General features: G+C 47.6%; 1 protein-coding gene across 1 annotated transcript in view; it reads left to right on the forward strand.

Moving 5' to 3' along the window:
- LOC147733202 (mucin-2-like) overlaps positions 1-25786 on the forward strand; it is a 1332790-nt gene that overhangs the window by 589698 nt on the left and 717306 nt on the right. Inside the window, exon 10 of the mRNA XM_086957736.1 lies at positions 19996-20100. Within this exon, the coding sequence (XP_086813862.1) occupies positions 19996-20100 (105 nt within the window). The remainder of the gene's footprint in view (positions 1-19995; positions 20101-25786) is intronic.

Genomic DNA, 25786 nt, shown 5'->3' on the forward strand with positions numbered 1-25786 from the left:
GGCCATCGAGGTGCCCGGTTCCTGCAGCCCTTCCCCCCAGTGGGCTTGCATAGCGCCCGTGACTGCTGCGTGCAGCAAGTAGTCGCCCCTCGGAAGGTCAAATCGCTCCTGCAGGTCCTGGAACTGCAGCAACACCCCATCTTCGTAGAGATCACCCAGCATTTGTATTCCCGCCTCCTCCCATCCTAGCAAGCGCGACCAGTCGCCTCCATGTGGGAGGGCGGTGACCATCCCCAACGGAATTTCGGGGGCATACATAAGGCGGACACCCGCCCGCTTACGGGCCCGGTCCCAGCATAGCCGGAACGTCTGCTCCTCGACCGTCAGGTCTCCCACCCGGAGCTTCTGGTGCAGCGTAATGTACGCCAGAACGTGCCGCGGGGTGCCTTCCACTCTCGCGTCCTCGGGGCCTCTGTATACTCTCGCCACCTCCTGAGTAAAAATCTGCAGCTGCGCGGCTAGGTAATACCCTTCAAAATCCGGCACCGCCATACCTCCTTCATCTTTGGGGCGCAACAGAGTGTCGAGCGCTATGCGCCTCCTTCCCGTGCCCCATAAGAAAGCTATGACCAACGACCTCAGGCGTTTGAAAACAGAGCTCGGGATCCATACCGGGAGTGTCCTAAAATAGTACAAAAGCCTGGGCAGGGCTATCATTTTAAGCAGGGAGATTCTACCAGCCAGGGATAGCGGCAGAGTCGCCCAGAAGTCCATGGACCCTCGCAGGGCATTAATACAGCGAGTGATGTTGCCGTCCAGTAAGTCGGTCGGGGTATGATAAACATAGACCCCCAAATAATGCAGACAACGCGGCTCCCACCGGAGCTCCTGAGCAGTGAGTGGGCACGGTTCTCCCGGCCTCAGGGGGAACAGACAGGATTTAGGCCAGTTGACCCTCAGGCCCGACAACCGGCCGAACTGCCCCAGTAGCTGCCGCGCCCCCTGGAGCTCGGGGCCCGCATCGGCCAGAAACATCAGTAGGTCATCTGCATACAGGGAGATGAAGTGCGGCCTTCCCCTAAATGATAAACCTGCGTAGTGGCGGCCCAGTCTGGCCTCCGCAGCGAAGGGTTCCATCGCCAATGCGAATAGGAGCGGGGATAGGGAACAACCCTGTCTAGTGCCACGCCTGATCGGATATTGTCTCGAGATCAGTGTGCCCACCCGAACCCTCGCTACCGCCTCGGTGTACAGGACCTTGGTCCATTTTATGTATCCGTCCCCCAGCCCGAAGCGGCGCATCACCTCATACAAGTATCCCCATTCAAGGCTGTCAAATGCCTTCTCAATATCAATGGAGAGGACAAATGGGGAGACGGCACCCGGCCAGTCCGCACCCATCAGTCTCGTAAGTCTACGAATGTTATGAGTGGTGTTGCGTGTCGGTATGAAACCACACTGGTCACCGTGAACAAGGCCTGTCATGTGTACCAGCAGTCTGTTGGCCAGAATTTTACTGAGGATCTTGTAGTCCGTCGTCAACATAGACAACGGACGGTACGAGGACAGAGCCGCACCCTCTCTGCCCGGTTTCAAGAGCGGGATCATGAGGGCCTCGCACATGGAGCCCGGGAGTCGACCCCTCGCCTGTGCCTCATTGTACACCTCGCGCAGCCGTGGGGCAAGGTATTCTAGGTATTTACTATAAAATTCGATCGGTAGCCCGTCAAGTCCCGGGGTCTTATTTCTGGCCATCTGTTTTACTGCACAACCTATTTCTCCAAGAGAGATGGGCTGACCTAGCTCTTCCGCCTCCGAGTCCTCCACTCGTGGTAACCGTAACCCGTCCAAGAACTCTTCAAGCTCCTCCGCCCCTCCCGTTCCACCACTCTCATAGAGCCCCTCATAATAAGCACGAAACTTATTCAGGATCCCTGTGTGGCAGGGCTCCTCCCCTGTCTCCTGGATCCCCATGATCGGCACTCCCCTCCGAACTGGGTTAGCGAGCCAAGCCAGCATCGACCCCGCCTTATCACCTTCCGCATGCGCCCTCGTCATGTACGCCTTGTGATCGAAGCTACGCAGCCGCTCCAGCTCTACCGCCAGCCCCTCCCGTGCCCCGCTAAGCCCCTCCTGCAACTCAGGGTGATTCGGGCGCCTCTTCTCTAAGTCCCTCAGCCGTGCCTCAGCCTTATCTAAGTCATCCAACAGAGTTTTCCGAGCCCCAGCCGTGTGCCCAATACAGTGTCCCCGCACCACCACCTTAAAGGCATCCCATTCTACCGCCCTCGTGGAGGTCGAGCCACTGTTCTCCTCAAAGTACCTCTCAATGCGCTCACCCAGGGCCTCCCTGAACAACAAGTCATCTAGGGTGTCGGGTTGCAGGCGCCATGTTGGCACGCAGTTAACAGTCACCATCCAGTCCAGAGACATCAACAAAGGGTTGTGGTCCGATAGCGTCCTGGCCAAGTATTCCGCCCCTCCCACCGCGGGGAGCACACACGCCGAACAAAGAAACGCATCCAGCCTCACATGCAGGTCATGTAGGTGCGAGTGAAAGGAGTAGTCCCTAGTGGTGGGGTGCAAAGCCCTCCATGCATCCGTGAGGGCCCAGCTCTCCTGCCATTCCAACCTACGCTTAGCGACCCTATGCACTGGGGACGCGCGCAGCGGGGGATGGGACCTATCTAGTAACACATCCTCAACCGAGTTGAAGTCCCCCCCCCAAGAGGACCGGCCCTGCCAAATAACCCGCCAATTTGCCCGAGATGGTAGACAAGAAGGCGGGCAGGTCTACATTAGGAGCATACACATTACAGAGAGATATCACCCTGCCTCTCAGCCTCCCCTCCACCGCCACATATCTGCCCTCCGGGTCCACCAATGACTTTGTGACCTGGAAGGGGACCCCCGCCCGTATCCAAATCAGTGTCCCCCTTGCAAAAGCTGAGAATGTCGTGTAAAATAGCTGCCCCCTCCAGCGCCTTTGCAGAGCAGCCCCTTCTTGCTTATTAAGATGTGTCTCCTGCAGGAACGCTATATGAACCCCCCTACGCTTGAGGTACGCCTGAACTTTATGTCTGCGCGTCATGGACTGCATACCCCGCACATTCCAGGTCACACATTTCAACGCCCCGGTACTAGCCATCCCCCCCTACACAACCGGACCAGACAACAAAGAACAATGTCCTTACAAGTCCCGCGACCACGGGCCCACCCACCCACCCTCTCCAAACAGGAAGCCGAACCCCTCCAACAGCAACTACCCCCCGAGCAACCCCAACTGCTCGCAACTCCCACCCCCCCAGGACAGGCCCCCCCACAACTGGAAGTACCCCCATCCAAACCAACACTCCCGACCACCCCTCAAGGAAAGGTGGTAATGGTCGCAGTCCCCACTGCGGTGACCTTAGGGGCCAGTAAGGCGTGGCTCGATGCGATAGAACCTCAAAGCAAATCAGCCCCGCGCACTCCACCCCGCAATCCCCACATTACAGCTCCACAAAACCTCAAGTACTAGCGTTCCACTGCCACGGGCCCAGTGCCCCGGTGTCCAACCAACGAATTCACTTCACCAGTTCAGTTCAACACGCCTCTAGTATCTCCTCCGAAGTCTGCGGTGTCACAATAGGGCCCCGGGCTCCACCAAATTCCGATTGTCCCGTCTCCGAGCCCGTCCCCGGGTCCTCTGATTCCGTGCCCTTCCCGGACTGACTTCTGGCGGCCCTGGATAAGTCCGCTACCGCCTGTAGCGCCGCCTGCCTCTCCGCCTCCGTCTGCGACACCAATGGTTTTCCGGTCCTCCTGCGGTTCCTCCTGATCCGTTGGGATTGCCTGACCGGTTGCGCCACCTTAGCCTCCTCCTCCCTGGCCTTAGCACCGTCCGTTCCCGCTTTATAAGTGTCCCACCAGTCCCAAGCGTCCGCGGAGGTCGTGAAGAATAGTGATTGCTCATCCACCACCACTCTCAGCTTGGCGGGGAACAACAGGGAGTACTTGATGCCTTCCTTGCGAAGCTCCCGCTTGAGGGACAGAAAGTTTGCCCGGAGCCGCTGCGTCTCAAATGTATAGTCCGGGAACATGGTGACTCTGTTGTTGTCCACTTGAAAGGGCCCTGCCTCTCTCGCCCTCTGTAAAAGCCAGTCTCTGTCTCGGTAATGGAGCAACTTGAACACCACTGGGCGAGGAGGAAGGCCCAGGGCTGGCGGGCGCGCTGGAACTTTATGTGCCCGTTCCAGGGAGAAGAAGGGGGACAACCCTTCCGGTGCCACCTCCGTCCGCAGCCAGTTATCAAGGTAGCCCACCATGTCGTCGCCTTCGATTTTTTCCGGCAGGCCCACTAGGCGTACGTTGTTGCGCCTGTTCCGGTTTTCCGCATCTTCGGCCCTCCGTTCCAGCACCTTCAAGCGGTCCATCACTTCCGTCATCTGGGCCTTCATCGTTGCTTGGCCCGGGGCTAATTCCTTAACCGTGATCTCCACGGACTTCACCCTGTCCTTAAGTTTATCATGGTCGGCCTTCAGGAGGCCCAAGCCCGTCGCCACCTGAGCTATGTCTTGTTGTAGGGCGTCCTTTGTGGTGGCGATGGCCTCTAGGATACGATCTTGCATCCGCTGCAATGCCGCTTGGTCTCGCTCCGCTCCCTCCGCAGCCTCAGTATCGGTCGCGCCATCTCCCTTCCCCTTCGTCTTCCCCATCTGGGCCGGCCCGAGCGGTGGCCTCCAAGTATGTTCCTGGTCGTTCTCCGAGCGTCGCCGGGTTCCGCCCTCCGGCAGGGTCCCCGGATCCAAGGTTATCTCCAAGAAGCAGGAACTCTGAACGACCGTCAGCCCGGCTGGCGCCAGTCGTGCCAGGGGCCCGGAGCTTTCGTCACTGGGTCACTGCCGCACTATCGTCGCCACTACCAGGGGGCGGTCCCCAGCCACCGCCCGAGGGTGCGCCCAAGGTCCACTCCGGCACCTAGGGAGAGGCGCGATACAACCGCCAGCACCTCTGATTTGTCAGGGAGCAGTCCTTAGTGGGTCTCCGGGCAGATGTCTCCGTCGTCTCCGAGTTTCATGCCACCGCCGCCATTTTAGGGTCTGCGACTTCTCGCCTGGGTCCAACTTTTCAAAGTCGAAAGACTGCTGTGGAATGGCTCGGCGTCGTCCTCCGTGGGCACCGGACCCTCCGCAGTACCTTCCAGTACCGGATGATATCGATTACATCGGGGTCCGATCAGATTTTCAGGATATTTTCCGGGATCGGGCACGGAGCTCCGAGCTCACGCTGCCTACCTCCTCGGCATCCAAGCCACGCCCCCTGTATAATTTGCTGATGAGAGAACAAATTTAAAATAATTGTCAGAACCAGCAGTTGCATCAACATTTGGTTGACTCAGATTTGACCTCTCCCCAAGAATTGGGAAAGAGGGCAGATAAATGGGTAAGAACCAGAGTTAAGCAAAAGAACCAGAACCAGGGTGGTGACCAGAAGAAAACAGACCAGAAGGGTGGGGAGCAGAAAGCTAAAGACCAGAATTCTTCAACAGGGCCCCAAACTGAGACAGAGGGTGGGTCCCAAACTTCCAAGAAGAAGAAGAAAGAAGGTCAGAAGAAACCCTGGTGTAAAACTTGTAAGAACACCTCTCACTGGACAAGTGAGTGTAAAAAGGGTGGAGCCCCCAGCACTGCAGCCCCTAAGGCACCTGCACCCACTAGTACAGTTAGCAGTGCTGGTCCTCAAACCAAGGGATTAGTGGGTATCACTTTGGGAACTGAAGGAGATTCTGACCTAGTCAGAACCCTTACACAAGCTGTTCTGGTTTGTGAAGGGGACATAGATTTGACCCCTGACATAAGTCCCAGTAACCTGGGCAAATACAGACAGACACCTTTGATCAACAATAAAGTGGCTCAAGCTTACAGGGACGCATGTGCCAGTGTCACTATGGTGACACCTAACTTTGTGGACCCTGGACAATACATGCCAGGCGATGATTACCTGGTGACCAATGCCAGCAATGTCACTACTACACATAGTGTGGCACTTGTTAACTTTTCCTGGGGAGGGGTAACTGGCCTAAAGAAAGTTGTGGTTAGTGCTGATCTCCCAGTAGAATGTTTGTTGGGCAATGACCTGGAGAACTCTCTATGGTCAGAAGTTGAGTACAGGACTCATGCAGAGATGTTAGGGATATCATCACATGTCCTTGCTGTGACCAGGTCACAGGCCAAAAAGGGCCTCTCTGAACCTCAGGTCTTGGATCCTGGAACAATGGACCAAGCACCTTCCAAGAGAAAGAACAGGAGGGTTAAGGCTGTGCCTTCCCAACTGCCTGCAAGTGAGGATCAGGCTTCACAGGAAACTGATCTTGAGACCCCTGAAGGAACTGTCTCTGAAGAACTTGAACCTGATCAGGTTGAGTTTCTGGGGACAGGGGAACCTTCTAGGGCAGACTTGGGGCAGGCTCAGTTTACCTGTCCTTCTCTTGAACCCCTCAGACAGCAGGCTGCTGCTGAGGCTGCTGGGAATGCTGAAGGTGCCCATAAAGTTTATTGGGATGAAGGACTCCTTTACACAGAGGGTAGAGACCCCAAGCCTGGTGCAACCAGGAGGTTGGTTATACCTCTGCAATTTAGGGGTTTCCTTCTCACCTTAGCCCATGATATTCCTCTAGCAGGACACTTAGGCCAGAACAAGACCTGGGACAGGCTTGTCCCTCACTTTCACTGGCCTCACATGTCTGAAGACACCAAGGAGTTTTGTCGCTCCTGTGAAACCTGCCAAGCCAGTGGTAAAGCAGGTGGAACAACAAAGGCCCCCCTGATACCACTACCTGTGGTGGGGGTTCCCTTTGAAAGAGTGGGGATTGATATTGTTGGTCCAATGGATCCCCCTACAGCATCTGGGCACAGATTCATACTGGTGGTAGTGGATCATGCCACCAGGTACCCAGAGGCAATTCCACTTAGGACCACAACAGCTCCTGTTTTGGCCAGGGCCTTACTTGGAGTTTTCTCCAGAGTGGGGTTTCCTAAGGAGGTAATATCTGATAGAGGTGCCAACTTCATGTCAGGATATTTGACAGCTATGTGGAAGGAATGTGGTGTCAACTACAAGTTCACCACTCCTTATCACCCACAATGCAATGGGCTTGTTGAGAGATTTAACAAGACCCTAAAGGGCATGATTAAAGGATTACCTGAAAAGCTCAGGCGAAGATGGGACATCCTACTGCCCTGCCTTTTGTTCGCTTACAGAGAGGTCCCTCAAAAGGGGGTTGGCTTCAGCCCCTTTGAATTGTTGTTTGGGCACCCTGTAAGAGGACCCCTGTGTCTAGTGAAGGAAGGATGGGAGTTACCTCTCAAAAAGCCTAAGCAAGTCATAGTGGACTATGTACTTGGTCTCCGCTCCAGGATGGCAGAGTACATGGAAAATGCATCCAAAAACCTTGAGGCTAGCCAAGAATTACAGAAAGCTTGGCATGACCAAAAGGCTGTCCTTGTTGAATTTCAGCCTGGACAGAAGGTATGGGTGTTGGAGCCAGTGGCCCCAGCAGCACTCCAAGACAAATGGTCTGGACCCCATACAATTCTGGAGAAGAAGGGAGAGGTTACCTACTTGGTGGACCTAGGAACTCCCAGGAGCCCCCACAGGGTGCTCCATGTGAACAGATTGAAGGCATATGTCAGCAGGGCAGACATGGGCTTGCTCATGGCCACAGATGAGGGACAGGAGGAAGAGAGTGACCCTCTCCCAGACCTGCTCACTCAGAACCCTGAGGATGGCTCAGTTGATGGTGTGGCCTTAGGTGGCAGCCTCACTGAACATCAGCAACATGACTGCAGACAAGTTCTGCAGGCATACAGGCATATGTTCTCATTAACACCCAGTCAGACTAACTGGTGTACACATGTGGTGGACACTGGTGACAGTCTTCCTGTAAAGAGCAAGATTTACAGGCAACCTGACCACGTCAGGGACTGTATAAAGACTGAGGTGCAAAAGATGCTGGAATTAGGTGTCATTGAGCCTTCAGAGAGCCCCTGGGCTAGCCCAGTGGTTCTGGTCCCCAAACCTCACATCAAAGATGGCAAGAGAGAGATGAGGTTCTGTGTGGATTACAGAGGACTCAATGCTGTCACCAGGACAGATGCACACCCTATTCCAAGGGCAGATGAGCTCATTGACAAGTTGGCTTCTGCCAAATATTTGAGCACATTTGACTTGACAGCTGGCTACTGGCAAATCAGGTTAGCTGAGGAGTCTAAAGCCAAAACAGCATTTTCTACCCCTAGTGGGCATTATCAGTTTGTGGTAATGCCCTTTGGTTTGAAAAATGCACCTGCCACCTTCCAAAGGTTGGTGAATCAAGTCCTTACTGGGTTGGATGACTTTTGTGCAGCTTATCTAGATGATTTTGCTGTCTTTAGCTCCACCTGGGAGGATCACCTGGTCCACCTGAAGGAAGTGCTTGAGGCTCTGCAAAAGGCAGGCCTCACTATCAAGGCAACAACGTGCCAGATAGGGCAGAGTAAGGTTGTATACCTGGGCCACCTTGTAGGTGGAGGCCAAGTTCAACCACTGGAGAGTAAGATCCAGACCATCAAGGACTGGTCCCCTCCAACCACCCAGACTCAGGTCAGAGCTTTCTTGGGCCTGACTGGGTACTACAGGAAGTTTGTTAAGAACTATGGGTCCATTGTGACTCCTCTTAATGATCTGACATCCAAGAAGATGCCCAAAAAGGTTCAGTGGACAGAAATCTGTCAAAAGGCATTTGATGACCTGAAGAAGGCCATGTGCTCTGCACCTATCCTGAAGAGTCCTGACTACTCAAGCGAGTTCATTGTCCAAACAGATGCTTCTGAGTTGGGAGTGGGAGCAGTGCTTTCACAGCTTAATGTAGATGGCCAGGACCAGCCCATTGCTTTCATTAGCAGAAGGCTGACCCCCAGAGAGAAACGTTGGTCAGCTATAGAGAGGGAGGCCTTTGCTGTGGTGTGGGCCCTGAAGAAGTTGAGGCCATACTTGTTTGGTACTCACTTCAAGATTCAGACCGACCATAAGCCCCTCTTATGGCTTAATCAGATGAAGGGTGAAAACCCCAAACTACTCAGGTGGTCCATTTCCCTACAGGGGATGGACTTTACAGTGGAGCACCGCCCAGGGACTGACCATGGCAACGCAGATGGTCTCTCCAGGTACTTCCACTTAGAACATGAAGACACAACTGGTCAAGGTTAGTCTAATGTCCCTGCGTTTGGGGGGGGGGGGTTATGTAGGAGAGTAGGGTCTGCTATCCTATGGTCACCCCAAATTTTTGCTTTTTGCTTCACTGGTTTCTGACTTAATGTGGCTGTGGGCCTGCTAATCAGACCCACAGCCTGCTGTTCTCTCTCTAAATTACTGCCAATGCACTTTAGGTGCATTACGAATTGGAACTGGTTCACCTTATGAGCCCCTGTAGTAGTGTACCCTAGGTACCCAGGGCATAGGTGTATCCAAGGCCTACCAGGGGCTGCAGCATGTATTATGCCACCCCTGGCCTGGCCTCCATATTTGACACAACTGGCTGATCACTCAGCTGGGGTAAGTTGGTGTAATCACCTCTTACTTAGGTACAGTATGTCTGTGCCTAACCCTAAACTGGACACATATGTTCCTATCAGCCACTCCTATGGAAGGCCTCATCAATCCTGGAGGCAGAGTGCTTGGAAATATGTGAGATGGTGCTCTAGCATGAGCTGAGCCTGTCTGCAGCTGTCGGGAACCACTCCCTAAGCTGTTCCGGGATATTGCCATACCATATACTCTTAAGTGCATTATAATCCTCGCGGTTATTTGCTATCTTTGGTTTGGCTTTATCAAAACATGTCGAGTAAGGTGTCATACGAATTGGAATACTATTCCCTCGCCAATTCTGGCGACGGGGATAGCATTCCACCCTTCTAGAGGGACACGAGATGTGTGTAGCCTTAACCCCGGTTAAAGTTAAACAGAGCCTCAGCATCACAAAATGGATGCTTCCACCACAGACACGAGTCTGGCCTCCTGCTGCTGACCGAAACTCGGCAGATGGTGGCCTGGACAAAGGGTTTCCTGCCTTGGGAGGTGCGAGCACCACCCCAGACAGGGTTTTGTGTATTGGGTAGGACAGGGCTGAATAGAATCAGACATGCCCGGGGCACACAAGGTGTCCCCGTGCATAGGCCAGTGCAAACCGGTCCTGGGACTTTCCAGACCCAGGCTTGGCGCGGAACTGGACAAAGGAAAGGGGGTGTAACCGCCCCCCTTCCTGTATCCTCCCAGAGGAGGGACCTAGTAGGTGATCCACCCCTCAGATTGGGAATAAGAGTGGGAGCAGTGCCATTGCACAGCAGATCATCCTGAATCAACTTTACACGAAGAAGAAGACTGGACTTCGACATTCTGCTGCACAGAAGACTGAAGAGAATCTCCCTTGTGGCCTAGGAGTGGCCACCCTGTGAACACAGGCACCAACCAGCAACTCGACGTCTGCTTTGCCGCCGCCTCCTGCCGGAGCCCGAGCCCAGAGCCCGACAAGAACCAGACTCCCAGACCTCTCAGAGCCCGATCCACAGTCCCTGCAAAGAAGGGACCCGTGGAGGCACCGAGTGACGTGGGACCGGACCTCTTGGAAGACACTCGAAAAGCTGACTGCGCAGCTTCTGAGGCATCCTCGACGTTGTGCTTTGGGGACTGAGAACCCCCACCACCGAGCAGCCATTGCAAAGGAAGATCAGCCCTCCAGCATCTCCACGATCTGCGTGGGGCCCTTTTGCATTGTGCCACTCGACGCGCCATCCCGGCCACTAGCCACGTGGTCAGTGGCCATCTTGGCGATGAAACCGACGATTTACACAGCATGTCTGGTTGCTCCAGACCTACCCAAGCTCCTGTAAAAAGGAGCACCCGCTCTGACCTTGCTGGTCCGAGTGTTAAGCAACTTTCAACTTCTGCGTGGCTTGCATTTGCCAAGGCCTGTTGGCTCCGATCAGGTCGCCGATACCGCCAACAGCGAGAAGCCTACGTGGGACAGCTCGTGACCGACTCCTGGACGTCCTCGACCCCGGGTATCCACGTGGCTGCAGAAAGAAGCTACCCAACAACGCCTGTTTGCACCCAACATCGCCTGGTTCCAATCTGGTTCCACGGTAGTCACTGGCTAGTGACTTTGAACACTGTCCCCTCTGCTTTCAGGTCTTCACATCTTCAGATCCACCCTTGGATCCACCGGAACTCTTCACATCGAGCCACCTGCAGCATCTTCAGCTCCAAGCACCATCGACCAGCGTGACGAAACCCGACACTACTTCGACCCTGTGCACCCGCTTCCTGTGGGTGAGGTAAGTCAGCTCCGCCGGTGCTCCTGCACTGGTACACATCTCAAGGGCATGTGTCTTAAGTTTTAACTCCGTAGGTCACTCGGAAGGTTCCTAACTTTCTAACTTTGTACTTTTTACGCACCATTGACTTTGCATTGGAAAGTGCGTGCACTTTGAACACTGCACCCGAGTCCAGCGGGCCTTTCCCGACTTAATCATTGCCAGTCTCGAGTAGCTCCAGCGATTCCCAAGGCCCTAGGCCTGTTCCCTTTCCTATTGGTATCTCTTATATCACTTTCTTAGTATATGGTTTAGGTGGCCCCTAGGGCTCATCCATATTGTGCAACTTTTGTGTATTTTAAACTGTCTTGTGATTTAACGCTTGTGCTTCTGTGCTCATAAAGAGTCCAGGGGATTTTATAGTTAATAAATCAATATATATTTTCAATATATATCTGTGTGGTGTCCCTTTCATTTGGTATTCAAGGGGGTTGTGTATAGTATAACAGCTGGCTTCACATGCCTTTCAGAGTTTAGCCTAAGACTGCTTTGTCCACGTTACCACTAGGATAACTGGTCTACAAGGTTGAATTACAACCATCATCATAAGGGTTGCTTGGCATGGTACAAAGTGATCACTAAGAATTAGTGAGCATTATATACCAGGCCAACTTCTCACACCATAGATGTGAAAGCTTTCTACACTTCGATCCCTCATGATTTAGGAACAGAAACAATTTAACAATGTCCAATCAATTCTAACTTGGATGTGAACCTGACGATATTTTTTATTGAATTGCTACAATTCACTCCTTACCACAGCTATTTTTGCTGAGAGGAGGATTATTTTTTACAACTAACAGGCACCTGTATGGGAAATTGCACAGCTCCTTGCTATGCCAACCTGTTTATGCACACATTTGAAATAGATCATATTCTTACCAATGAACTGTGGAGCTACCATTCATTTTTATTTGTGAGATATATTGATATTTATACCTTATGAAAGAATCAAAACAAGAGTTAATAACAGAAATGAACTCAATTCTGTAACTGACAGGATACAAATCACATATGAAATTAATGAAAACAAAATAAAATTTTGGGATGTTCTTGTTTCAAAGGTTGAAAAGAAATCAGAACCTGATATATTTATTTATATAAGATGTTTTATATAGCGCTAGCCTGACCAGGGGGTATCGGAGCGCTTCACAACAGTTACAGAGCAGTCCAAAAGAGAGCAAAACTTAGTGCAAAAAAGCCATACATTCCGGATAAGTGGAATAGCAAAGGCAATGATGAGTTCCTTTTCATGGCCTTGTTGGCCTGCATCCGAGAGAGAAGTGTCACTTTCAGCACTCCACCTGCTTCTATCTGTTCGCTAGAGATCGATCGAGGAAAAGGATTTTAAGCTTACTTTTGAATTTAGCGAAGGAGGGAAAAGTTCTGATATTGGGGGGATAGAGTTCCATAATTTGGGCGCATTGCCGACTAAGGACCTGGCCGCGTTTTTTTGTTTTCGGGATTTTAGAGGGATAAGAAGTATGGTTTTGGAACTTCTGAGGTTCCTCTTTTGACCTGCTTTTTTAGTTTGGCCATCAGATATTCAGGTTTGCCTGTGTGAAGGGCTTTGTGGGTGAGGCAGGCTGTTCTGAAGTTCGCCCGCATTTCTTTTGGAAGCCAGTTGAGTTCTTTGAGTACAGGAGAAATGTGATCAAATTTCTTTATTCCAGTGACCATTCTGGCAGCCGCGTTGAGAGCGGTTTTCATATATATATATAGAGAGAGAGAAAAGAAACTGTTCCTAACAATTTGTTAAATTATAACAGCTTTCATCAGAAAGCTTCAAAAAATCATTTGTCATTATCAGTAATCATTAATCATTCACAATTGCTAAGGGTTAAAAAAATTGTGTCAAATCCGAGAGTACTTGTGGGTCAAACGCAATATATGATGGAAAAATTCAAAGATAGAGGATGTCCTCCTCTGAAAGTTCTGGAGAAAGCCATAGACTGATTGTCTACTAAAACTCGACAAAAACTGTTAGCCCCTTCATGTAAAAAAGAGAAAACTAAAATGGCGGTCCTAATTTCTTAAATGTGCCATGATTATCGTACAGTTTAGTAAAGGGACCTAAAAAACTGCCAAGGATTCAAACCGACCCTGGTTTCAAAGGAATATTTTCTGAATTGTCTAATTTGCTTGAGAAAGAGGCAAAAACATAAAAAAATTACTAACTAATACTTTCAGATTATGAAACAGATTTATAAGGGAACGATCCCTTGTTTGAATTCTAATAATTGCAGTATCATCAAAGGAAATTGGATTTCCCATCTGCGGAAGGGTAACAAAATTCTATTGAAAGTTCCTGCTAGTTACAACTCTATGAATGTGGTCTATCTACTCAAATGCTCATGTTGCCTCGCTTCTGTTGGGAGGACAGAAAGAAAAATGAAAATAAGATTTAATGAACACAAGAGTATCATAAGCACAAGAAATTTTAAATGGACATTGCATCACATTTTGTGGAATGTAGCCGAATTTGTCAATTGAAATGTATGTTTCTTGAAACAGTTGACATCAAAGAGGGCAGAGACAATCAGAAATTTCTCCTACAAAGAGAAAACCATTTGATAAAAAGACTTGACACTCTCATGCCTGGCGCTTTAAATGACAGGATGGAATTTATTTGGACATTCATAAGCTGATTTGGAATGGATTTTGAAGGTTTTTTGATGTTTCAGGAGGTTGGACTACACAATGTAGATTTCATTGTTATACACTTAATATTGTCGATATCAACGTGATTTTGAATTTAATTCATATGTTTGATTTATTTTTATTGTATTATTTTATCTTTCAGGCACATTTTCTAATCTGCTCCATTTTAAGATGGCTTCTTTTTACCTTTTTTTTAAATTTTGTTCCTAATCTTGGAATTTAATATTTTGTTAAATGTTCGTGGTTTGCACCTTTTGAGTTGGCTCCGCTTCACCTTTCTTTCCTTTACCTAGTTCTATTTCAACATCACATCACTTCTTTTGTAAAGTCCTTCATTTCCTACTCTTTTATGCTTGTATGGCGGTACATTTGAGTGTGCTGTAACACAGAAGACTAAAAGTAAGAATCGTAGACTATTTCACAAATGGCTTTCTGGTTATCCTTATTCATTAACCTTTTCTAACTTCGGACACTAATGATTTATCGTGACTTTTTTACCCGCTTTTGTTTCTAAAACACTGAGGTTCTAACCCACAATACCTTATATAACGTATTGATTTAGGATTCGAGCACGCTGTGACATACACGTGGTGTAGTTTTTAGTTGTAACGCGTACCCTCCACGAGGAATTTCTCGCATGATCTATTATTGTTTTTTCCAATGCACGTGGTGTCACCATCATTATGTACTTTTAATAATGAAGTTGCAGCATGATGCAGTAAATTATTCACTTGAGTTTTCTAATACACGTGGCGTCTTCGTCTTTGTACACTCTTTTCTATCCGCCTTGTGCACAATTCGTTTTGTAATTTTGAGGTTCCAGCACTAAAAGTGTTTAGAGTAAGGGTCCTTACTATTATCATTATGTGAATTTGTGTCACCCTGGCTGTCCCTAATTCTTTTAAACAATTTGCAATTTTTGGAAGATGTGCTCTCCATTAGTTACTATATGTTTATTCCATACTCATATCTTTTTATAGGCTTGTATACAGTGATGAAGGGAAACTTCAGCCAGGAATGCATTGGGATGATCGATTTGCAAATGAAGAGAATACTCTGATGATTCATTCAAAGATAAAGGATTTCAAGTTGAGATAGATTGAAATTACCCAATCAGAAATTTATGATTTAAACACATGTCATCATTGTGAATCGACCCATGAGTTAATTTGTTGATTAATGTGCAGTGCCCCTTGGGGATGTTCCGCAGTGATGGAAACACAATTTATTTTATTGCTGTAGAGGTGCAATTGTACAATTGCCACAACAAGATGGATTTTGTGAGGAGCCAATAAAGGAATAAATACCACTCATGTCCTTTTTCGGTGATGGAAGGTAAACTGACTGATATTGGTGATTGGAGATGAGAAGTAGAGCTAAACATTAACGGAAACAAGTATATTGTAAACGCTAATTACAGGGTGACAGGTAAGGAGCATTAAAGAAAACTGGCTAGAGTACAACTATAAAGTTTCATTGGCTCTTTTAGATGGCAGTGGTTGTGGTTGTAGCAAGGAAAATCCTTATATGGGGCATCTTATCCCAAAAACAAGAATGCCAGTCATATACATTGTGTTCCGCACCCAAATGCTGCCTGTAACATGAGGGAGGACGTGAAATCCAACATCTTTTTTGGTCTAGATATGGAACAGCTGTATCATTTGTTCTTTGGAAAAGAGTTGGGATTGCACTGATCTTTGGGGTATTCTTCAATTATTATCCATGATCCTGGAAAGAAAGAAGTCAATTTTACTCGGTGCGTGCAGTTTCATAAGAATTAACAAGATCAGATCACAGCCGATCATTACCACCTCTGCACGATTTCCAATAAAGCTGTCTGTTGTTTTCAATGTCTTAGCAATGCTCACAAAGTCAGAGATGGCAGGAACTTGGTCAAGCTTAAGAGGTTCATTACCAAAGTTTATGATAGGGGCTGGCAGATTTTTAATATCACACGCCCCCATCTATAGACTTTTAGCATTATAGATAAACTGCAGAAAATAATAAATACAGAAAGTTCTGCTACAATCCATGTTCCTTACCACACATTTAAGCCTTGACTATAAGCGATTCCTCCTAACTATTTAATGTCAAAGGTTTTCTGCTCTGATCATTTATGGCACTTGGTTTTTAATAAAAAGAGTCAATTGAATACCAGCCGGCAACCATCAGGTAGCTGAGCCGACAGAGAGCCTGATCTTCATCCCTTGTGGTACACCACCCACCTTATTGATAGATCACCGCCTGCCTCGTGGGATCTCTGTGATAAAAGTGTTTCTGCAAATGTTTTTGATCTCTGTTATTCAGAGAGGAATGCAGAGCAAGTGGCCATGTTGATGTGGCCCACTCAGCATTCTCATTTGCTTTTCATAAACCAGTACTCGAAGCATGGGCTTGTTCCTGAAAAACACAAAGAACAATGTCACTGATGTGCAGGTAGTTTTATCTCGGTGCTTCAGGAACATATCTCACCTTTCCTACCAGGTTATGTGACTCAGTCAGGAAAACTCCACACCCTAAATATGGTAGGGCATCTGATACTGTGATATCAGAGTCCTGTGAAGAGGATCCACTCTGGATCACCTTAGGACTCTGCCCACCCCACATCAATAACAGAGCCAGCACCACCATCGCCCCGATCGTAGCTGCAAAATCAACTACTAAATCATCACCACCACCTTCCACGGAAGACCAGAAGCACACAGAGATCAAACCCTGACTGAAGAAACCCTTTGCCGACCCAACGGACCTCAAGAACTTCAGACCCACCTCTCCTCTCCCATTCTCAGCCAAAGCCACTGAGATGTCTGTCAATGCCCAACTTTCCAAGTTCAATGAAGCAAACCACGTCCTGGACCTTTCCAAACCCAGCTTCCATAGCAACAAAATCACCAACACCGCCCTCCTCCCCACCATAGACGACGTTCACAGCATCCTCAAACAAGGTGAAACTGCATCCCTAATCCTCCGGGACCTCATGCCCACCGCAAAATGTGTGAAAGAATCCACGATGCTGGCATCCATTGCAAAGCCCTAGAATGGATTCACGCCTTCCTCAGAGAGTCAGACTACCACCATTCCTCTCCGAACCCAAAGAGATTAGCTCTGGAGTGCCTCAAGGATCCTCCCTGAGCCCAGCTTTCTTCAGCATTTACATGCCCCCACTTGCAGCCATTGACTCAACATTGTCTCCAATGCTGACAACACCAAGCTGATTCTCTCTCTGACCAATGAACCCACAGTCACCAAGAAAAGCTCCCACGACAGGATGATGGCTGTCGCCAGCTGAATGAGGAACAGCTGCCTCAGCTCAACTCATAGAAGACTGAAGTCCTCATCAGGCACTCCAATGCCACAGCCTGGGACAACTCCTGATGGCCAGCAGCACTTGAAGCAACCCCCCACACCTACAGACCAAGCACAAAACCTTGGCATCATTCTGGACTCCTCATTCACAGTGGAGAAGTGTGGCTCACTGGTTAGAGCAGGCAGACCCTGAAGCAGAGGTCAGACCCGGGACAAGGGTTCGATTCCTGACGCGGCAGGGTGTTGAGCTCAAATGTCCACGGACTCGATAATTCTCGCTTCGGTGCCTGACCTAATCATGGGTTCTCACTCTGCAACTCTGGGCATTAAGCTTGCTTAATCTCCACAACGGCCCCCCGCGGAGGGATGCCTGGCTTTCACCTTGGGGATGCCCTGTAGGGGCTATCTCACAGGGAAAAACCAGGACGGGTTCCCAAGGCAAGCGCGGAGATACCCCTTCGGGGGTCGATTCTGGCGCTATATAAGATATATAATAACTGTCAGATCAATGCTGTCTCATCCTGCTTCAACACATTACACCTGCTCCAAAAGATCTTCAAGTGGATCCCCACTGAGTCCAGAACCCAGAGTCACCCACGCACTCATCAGCAGCAGAATCAACTTCAGCAATATACTCTATGCCAGCATCACCCAGAAACTCCTCAAGAAACTTCAGAACGCCTCCACCTGACATACACTTAACATCCCCTGCCACTCCAACTTTCAAGGCAATCTGAGAGCCCTGCACTTGCTCCCAATCAACAAAACAATCACCTTCAAGTTCCTCATGCACACCTACAAAGATTTACACAATGCCCCACCTGGGTACCTCAATCACTGCCTTGGATTCCACGCACCCACCAGAGACCTCCGCCCCGCCCACCTGAACTGAGCTACCATCCCTCTGATCAACAAAACTATGGCCAGAGGAAGATCCCTCTCCTACCTCGCAGAAAATACCTGGAACAACCTGCATCTCCACCTCTGGCAAGCTCCATCACTGCCTTAATTCAGGAAGGACCTTAAGACCTGATCCTTTGCCTGAACCACAGCCCCTCCAGCAGACCACCTGTACCCCCTTTTGGGTGCCTTGAGACCATTTACGGGTGAGTAATATCGCTTTACAAAGAACCTGATTGATTGACTTTGGTGGACGGACCACAGTTTCAAGGGTTTCTGACAGTGGAGCCAGATGAGACTCTTCCATTCGAAGCTCATTGGTACTCCCGTCTCTAAATGGAGTGAGCTCCACCAATTTATGGGGGGGGTCCACTTCTCCAAACACTAATTAATCACTAAATGGTCCTGTTACAAGCATATAACATTAAATTATCTATTTATGAGTCTTTGAGACCTGAGATTTCTGTAACATTGTTAAAGCCCAGTGCTTATGTATTAACTCTTTGAAGGGTTTAGCTTTTCAGTATGCTCATCACCTTACTATAGACATCAGTAACTCACAAAGGACTGGGACACAGATGTGCACAGCCTTTCCTTCTCCTACTCTGGTTTGACCACATGCAGTCCAAAATCAAGATAATGCACGGGATCAAAAGCATTTGACCTCTGCTTGCCACATCAAGCACTGTATTGCGAGTGTAGTCATACTGCTTTCCTGTAGCACCCCTTATTTAGCGATAGACAGTAAGGCTGTTGGGAAAGATGGTATGGCATGCTCTACCACCAACGCACTCCATTGTAACGCATGCCTTTACCACGCATGCGTTACAACGGAATGGTATTTCCACGCTTATCCTTCTCCACGAATTCTTCTGTGGGGATGTCATACGTCGTAAAGAGGAAGCAGAAGTTTCTTTCCATTTCCTCTTATACGATGCCGATTGCCTGCACATCTCGACTTCAGGTTCGTTTTTTTTTATGGGGGGATCCCCCCACCTCCCTTTTTTAATTGTACCCTTTACCACACATGCCTTTACTACGTACCTCGTAGTAAACGTATGCGTGGTAAAGGCTTTCATTGTAACCACGCATGCGTTGTAATGCATGCTTGGTTAAGGTTTTCGTGGAAACGGCCACGTTGTAGTGGCCGTTTCCCCCACCAAATATTTGGCAGCAAGTAGCCTCTTGATGCCCGTATAAACAACTCATGGGAACCAGACAGTGTTGCATTTGAGATCAGCTGAGCCGCTCTAAAAGCACACAAGTCTAATCACAGTATGCAACTATGGTCTCAATTATGAGTATCTCTTTAAATTGCAGCCTCTGTAAGACCACCTTTTGAGGCAGGTGTCTCAATTACAGTGGTGCTATAGAGTTTACACACTCGAATTTTCCCAGTTAAATTTCAGTATGCGAGCCTGCTGGCTGAAAGTTATTTAAGAAAAAGAGCTGTTAAACACAGGAGTACCAAAACACACATGCTGTGCCTCTTTAGCATAACATTTGTGACTGGTGCAGGTAATCCCATCATGTGAAGTGCAAATTATTGAATGTCATAGGGTGTGATAAATAGCATCAAATCCTTCGAGAAAGAACTTATTTCCAGCCTTGGATGTGAGAATTGTGCCACCGTATCATGTTATTCAAATTTCATAATTCACTTAAATGACTTGATTCCCTTCACTTGCCTAATGCACTAGCAGTCTGGGTGTCTTTGTAAATCTTTAAATACAACATATGTCTTTTTCACTTCTACCTTTCACAATACAGAATACAAACATGATGTTTTCTTTTCCAGGATTGCAAAGACCAAACATTTGTTGTGGAAGGATCTCTAACAAAAAACATGGGTGAAGGAAGTGAAACTGTACTGACAAGTGTCTATCTGCGCATGAATAACAAGGTAAAGTAATTGAAAAAAAATTGTTAAGAAAATAGGTTAATTCTTGGGGTTAATGTGAGGCCACATGAGGAAACAGACCACAATCCTGTCGAGGTAAAAAACTGTTACAATAATTCAAACCTTGGCTCAACCCCCTGGAGCTATGGTACAAGGCAGACAGGCTTAATGTAAGAAAATGTGTAAAGTATTTAGCAGTAACAAAAAAGCACAAATCAAAACATAACACAATAAAAATGTCACAACCAATTTCTAAAGAAGTAGAAAACCTTCGTGTGCAACATGGCAACAAAACAACAAACAGTCAATAATGAGAACCAGAGTTCTGATGTTTGATAGATGTAAGGGAAGGAATGGCAAGAAAAAGTAAAGTGCCAACTAGGAGTCCCTGTTCATGGATGACTAGGACGAGGCATGTTTCAGGGCAACCACAATGGAGTATGAGATGTGAGAAGTTGGCCTGGTATATGCTGTCCACTGGTTATACAGTGGCCACCCCGTACCAGTCCAAACAACCCCTAAGAGGTGATAGGTTAAAGACAACCTTTATTGAGAGCTACACTAGTGGTAGCTATGCAGAGCAGCCTTCAGGCTAAGTCTTGAAGGAATGTAAAGCAGCTTGTTTTACCAGTCTATAATCTCTTGAATGGCTAAATGAAAGGACAACCACACCAGGTATATTTATAAAATATATGCATTTATTCTAAACACACCCTACTAGTCTCTTTACGAGGCTAGAGGTCAAAACACATAAGTTACACTTAATATCACACAGTAAATTAGCACAATATACGTTGAGCCCCAGGGACTTACCAAACCATATAGCGTGCAGTGTGAGAACACTCTGCGAAGACCTGTTAGCTTTTATGGGGAAAGTCGCGGTTGGACACTAAGGAGAGGACTTTGAGCAAACCCCTTTAGACTTAAAGGGTTCTAGAGCTAACACCCACGGGAGCACCGGAGTGCTCAAGTTACCTCACCCAGGAAAGCCGGATAAATAGGTGTCTTTTGATGTCGGTAATCGTCGTCATTTTCAATTGCGACCTGCTGCAAAGTGCTGCTGCCGTCAAAGTGGAAAGTGTCCGGTGTGATCCAAGCCTGGATCAAAGATGTGAAGAACCTGAAAGCAGATGGGACAGATTCTGGGTCACTTGCCAGTGACCATGTGCATGATAGTCGAATGTAGAGTCTGGGTCACTTGCCAGTGACCAGGGGCATGATAGTCGAAGCCCACCGATGTCAGGTGATTTCAGGTTTACGAGGTGAAGCTTGACTCTGCAGCCATGAGGACCAGGAGGTGTTGACGACAACCAGGCACTGGATTCGAACTGTCCCACAAAGGATGTCGAGTGCTGCGGTGTTGGTGACCAGATTTGACCCAACAAGCCTTGGCAACAGCAACCAACGTAGAAAGTGAAGAAATGCTTTGGTTTGGACCAGCAAGGTCCACGGGGCTCATCAAGTGGTGGAGAGTCAGGGCACATCTGGAGTCAAAGTCAAAGTCAAAAGATCTTTATTCGGAATAACATCCATAAAAGTACATGCAATTGCAGTTTCAAAACAATACGGTACAATAATGTGACAGCTGGCATAAGACATAAACCAATTAATCAATTTCACAGTAACACACAGAATGTCCCTCCTTGCTAAAAACAGCATTATATACAATTAAAAGTATTTTCTAAAAACAGAATAAAAATGGATGAAAAATAGCAGCAACGTTAATGGGTCCACTTCAATAATGTGCAAAAATGCAGAATGTGCAAAAAAGAGTTATAAAGTGCATAGAAAGTGCAATGTGCGGATGTTGTACATCAATATGTAAAGTGGCTCGTGATCGAACAGCAGCTTTGAGAAAACAGCTCACTCTGAATATTACTTCATCTGAGCCCAGTAGTAAAAAGGACCTCAGTGCTATTCTAAAATTAGTCAACTTACATTTTCTACAATAGGGCATTAAATAATGAGCGGAAAACAATTTATAGAAATCGCAGAAAAACAAAAAGTGCATAAGGCTCTGTTTCATATTAGGGTTACAAGGACAATACAGAGTTTCCAGATGTTTGTTGTAACCCAAAGGGAAGTTTAGTAAGTTTACTATACTCCCATCTCGAAAGCGAAACAGTAAGCTCCTATTCCATCTGCCAAGGTGTAAACGTAAGTACCTGTGTGGGGGGCCTGGGTGTTTAATTTGAGGTTCAGAATAGCCTGTGTATTTTATAACGGTACACTTTGACAGGTTCTTCCTTTCCCGCTCCTCTCTATACAGGTGATATAATGCCCTATGAATAATAGACTTATGTGAGCGATTTATTAAACTGGGTGAAGTAAACAAATAACCATGTCCTACGCTATCAAGGCATTCTTTTACAGCTTTTAACCATGGTATACAGTGTGCCCTATCACATTTTAAACAGTCCAAGATTATATCGCTGGTCAAAGTGGCAGCTGGGTTAATCCATATCTTTAGCCAGAAGAGTGCTGGTCTGGATCTTACAAAATCTTCTATATATGAGATGTTTAATTCACTATGGCATATATAGTGTGGGGAACGAATAACCCCACCCAGCACCTTCCGACAGAACCTATTTTCTTCGGTCTGGATATGGATACAGTTTGTATAACCCCAAACCTCGGCGCCATAGGTACCAGTTGGGATGCATTGGGTTTGGTAAATCTTTACTAGTGGTGTAATCACATCAGCATGGTTGGGTTGTCTTAAAGAAGTGACACAGTTTATAGCTTTACCCAACTTATTCCTAGCGTAAGAAACGTGTGGTTGCCACGAACCAGTATTGGAAAATAGCAACCCCAGATAGGGAAACGTGCAAGTGCTTTTCAGAACATTTGACCCTGATTTAATCTCAACAATTTTATATTTTTTGGGGCCACAGCTCATAATGAGAGATTTTTTGAAATTAGTGGTCAAGCCTAGGTCTGCCATAAAATGGACAAAGCCTGAGATTAAAGTGCGAAGTGCCTTTGGTGTGCAGCCCATTAGGACCGCATCGTCAGCGTAAAGGAGGGTGGGTATGGGGACTCCAGTCACATGGGGTACATCTTTTGATAAAGTACTCAGCGAGCAGCTCAAATCGTTAATATAAAGAATAAAAAGGAGGGGGGCCAGCTCACACCCCTGTCTGACCCCCCTACCAATGCTGATGTCGTCGGAAACTTCGCATGATTGGTTAATGCGCACACGTGCTCTTAGATCACTATGTAAAAAAGCTAAAAAGTGGACCGAGTAATCATCCAAACCATAATTAAGGAGGGTGGACCATAGACGAGAACGGTTAACAAAATCAAATGCAGAACTTAAGTCCATGATACCAAAATATAGGGGGGATTTTTTAGCGGTGTTATATTTTGCCATAATCAAACTCAAGTTCAAACATTGTTCCACCGTGCCAACATTGCTGCGAAAACCAAGCTGGCCGGGATGTAGAACCTTGCTCTCATCTGCCCAGGTTCTAATCCTTTTAAAGATGACCCTCCCCAGGACTTTCAAGGTGTTATCGATTAACGATATAGGGCGGTAGCACCCGGGATCCAGCCTGTCGCCTTTTTTAAAAATAGGCACGATAGTACTACATGACCATGTTTCGGGGATGTGTTTATTCGTTAAGTTATTGAAGACGTTACATAGCAGTGGGGCCCAAAAGTTAAGTTCGCACTTTAATTGATCTATTGAGAGCCCATCGGGACCAGGCGCTTTGTTTCCTGCGCTTTCGGCTATAGCATCCTCGACCTCAGACACAGAGATGTTAAGGGGGCTTAAGGGGAGGGAGGTTACAGCGGGGTTGTCCGGTGTAGCATAAATTTTAGCAAAGTGTTCAACCCACGCAGATCCGGTGATATTACAATTGATTGATGTTAAGTTCGAACCTATGGATCTTAGGTTCTTTACCTCCCTCCAAAACCCAGTAGTATCTTTCAATTCGGCCGAGCGTGCCAGGGAATCCCAGTGGGTCTTAACCAATTCGTTAGTTCTAATACGTAGGGTAGATTTATACTCTGCGTAGCCTTATTTGAGGGATGTCCCTGGGTTCAGATTTTAGTGCAGCCCTTAACTTCCTGTTTGCCTTAGAGCAAGAGGCATCGAACCATCTAGCTGTTTCCTCAGATTTCCTCGAGGCAGGTCTGGAAATCTCACTTTTAATTGCAGAGCAGACTTCACTAAATGATTTAATTATATTACCCCCGTGGTCATCAATGGTGAGGCAATTGTCAATCAAAGCTGGATGTTTTTTAATAACTTTTGCCAGGACTCCCCTGTTATCCACGCCCCTCCAAATTACCCTCAGTTTATCCATTGAAACTTCCAAGTTTCTTGCACCTATTTCATTTTGTGAACACTTACCCCCAGGAAGTAGTAGGTGAATTACAATAGGGTAATGGTCACTATATACTTTGCACACAACCTCAGCCTTAGTTAGAACATTAGCAATGGAGGGTGAAACAAATACATAATCAATCGTAGTACCGCTCCCGTGACCAATAAAAGTGGGAAACGGGGCAGCGCTCATTTCGGTGCCAGCATACTCCATGCAATTTACAAGTTCTCTAGTTGCAAGGAGATTCGACAGTTCTATACCTCTTCTACAGGGGGGGTTTCTAAAGTGTATATGTGCATTGAAATCCCCTCCTAGACAGATACCGTTAAATTTCCCGTATTTCAGTCCATCCATAATTTCATCAATAAAATCAAACAAAAGGATAAAATTACGATTAGGTTGGGACAAAAAGTCGTTATTGTAGAAGTTAATCAAACATAGCCTTGTCCTCTTAGTGTATATCAATGCCATGAAACTTGAGCAGTTGGTTTGAAGTGTATCGACTTTGGCTTCTGCAGATATTTTGGCCCAAATAGAGAGGCCCCCACTAGGACGGCCTAAAGGGGGGGCCAAAACAGTCCTGTTATGACAGCTGTACCCCTCAAATAGCAGGTCATCCGTGCACCAGGTTTCTTGGAACATTAACACATCATGACAGTTGACCCAGTCCTTCCAAGATTTGATTTCCATCTTTGCCTTCAGGCCGGCAATGTTCCAACTAAGGATTAACAAATTTTTATCGGGCCTCAAGCAAGGGTCCTAGTCAGTTCCTAAGGTGAGTACTGTTGTAGTATTCACCTGTTGTTCACATGGTTTTTCAAACAGAAAGGTTTCGGGTGATAACGAGGGTACCTCGGATGATGTTTCCACTGTGTGGTCAAGGGCTGGACACACAGAGACAGGTTCTTCAGTAGTGGATGACAGTCAATCCAGAGTGCCCAGGTCACGAAGTATTGAGAACCTGTTTTGCAGTGGGAATACAGGTGGTGGCTGCATCATTCTGTGTGGGGGTTGATAAAAATAACTTAGCGGTAAAGGGGTCACCACAGTAGATGGGCCATGTTGGACAAAGTTTTTGTTTAACAGAAATTTCACAGTGCCAGCGTTCCTGAAATTGACTATAATGCAGTCCCCGTTAATGTTTTTAAAAAGAGGACCAACCCAGGTTACTCGGCGTGTGGATATAATTTCTTTGGAAATGTCGTAGCCGACCCCCTTATGCTTGGTTAGCCAGTCAATACATTTATTGTGCAATTGAACCCACGATTCTCCTTGCCCTTCCCTAAGGGGTGGAATGCCTGCCAGAACCAAGACATAAGGACACGCCTCAGGTGGGAGATGTAAGGCAGGGCCTT

Source organism: Lissotriton vulgaris, chromosome 2_1 (assembly GCF_964263255.1).
Source record: "Lissotriton vulgaris chromosome 2_1, aLisVul1.2, whole genome shotgun sequence".
Taxonomy (NCBI): Eukaryota; Metazoa; Chordata; class Amphibia; order Caudata; family Salamandridae; genus Lissotriton; species Lissotriton vulgaris.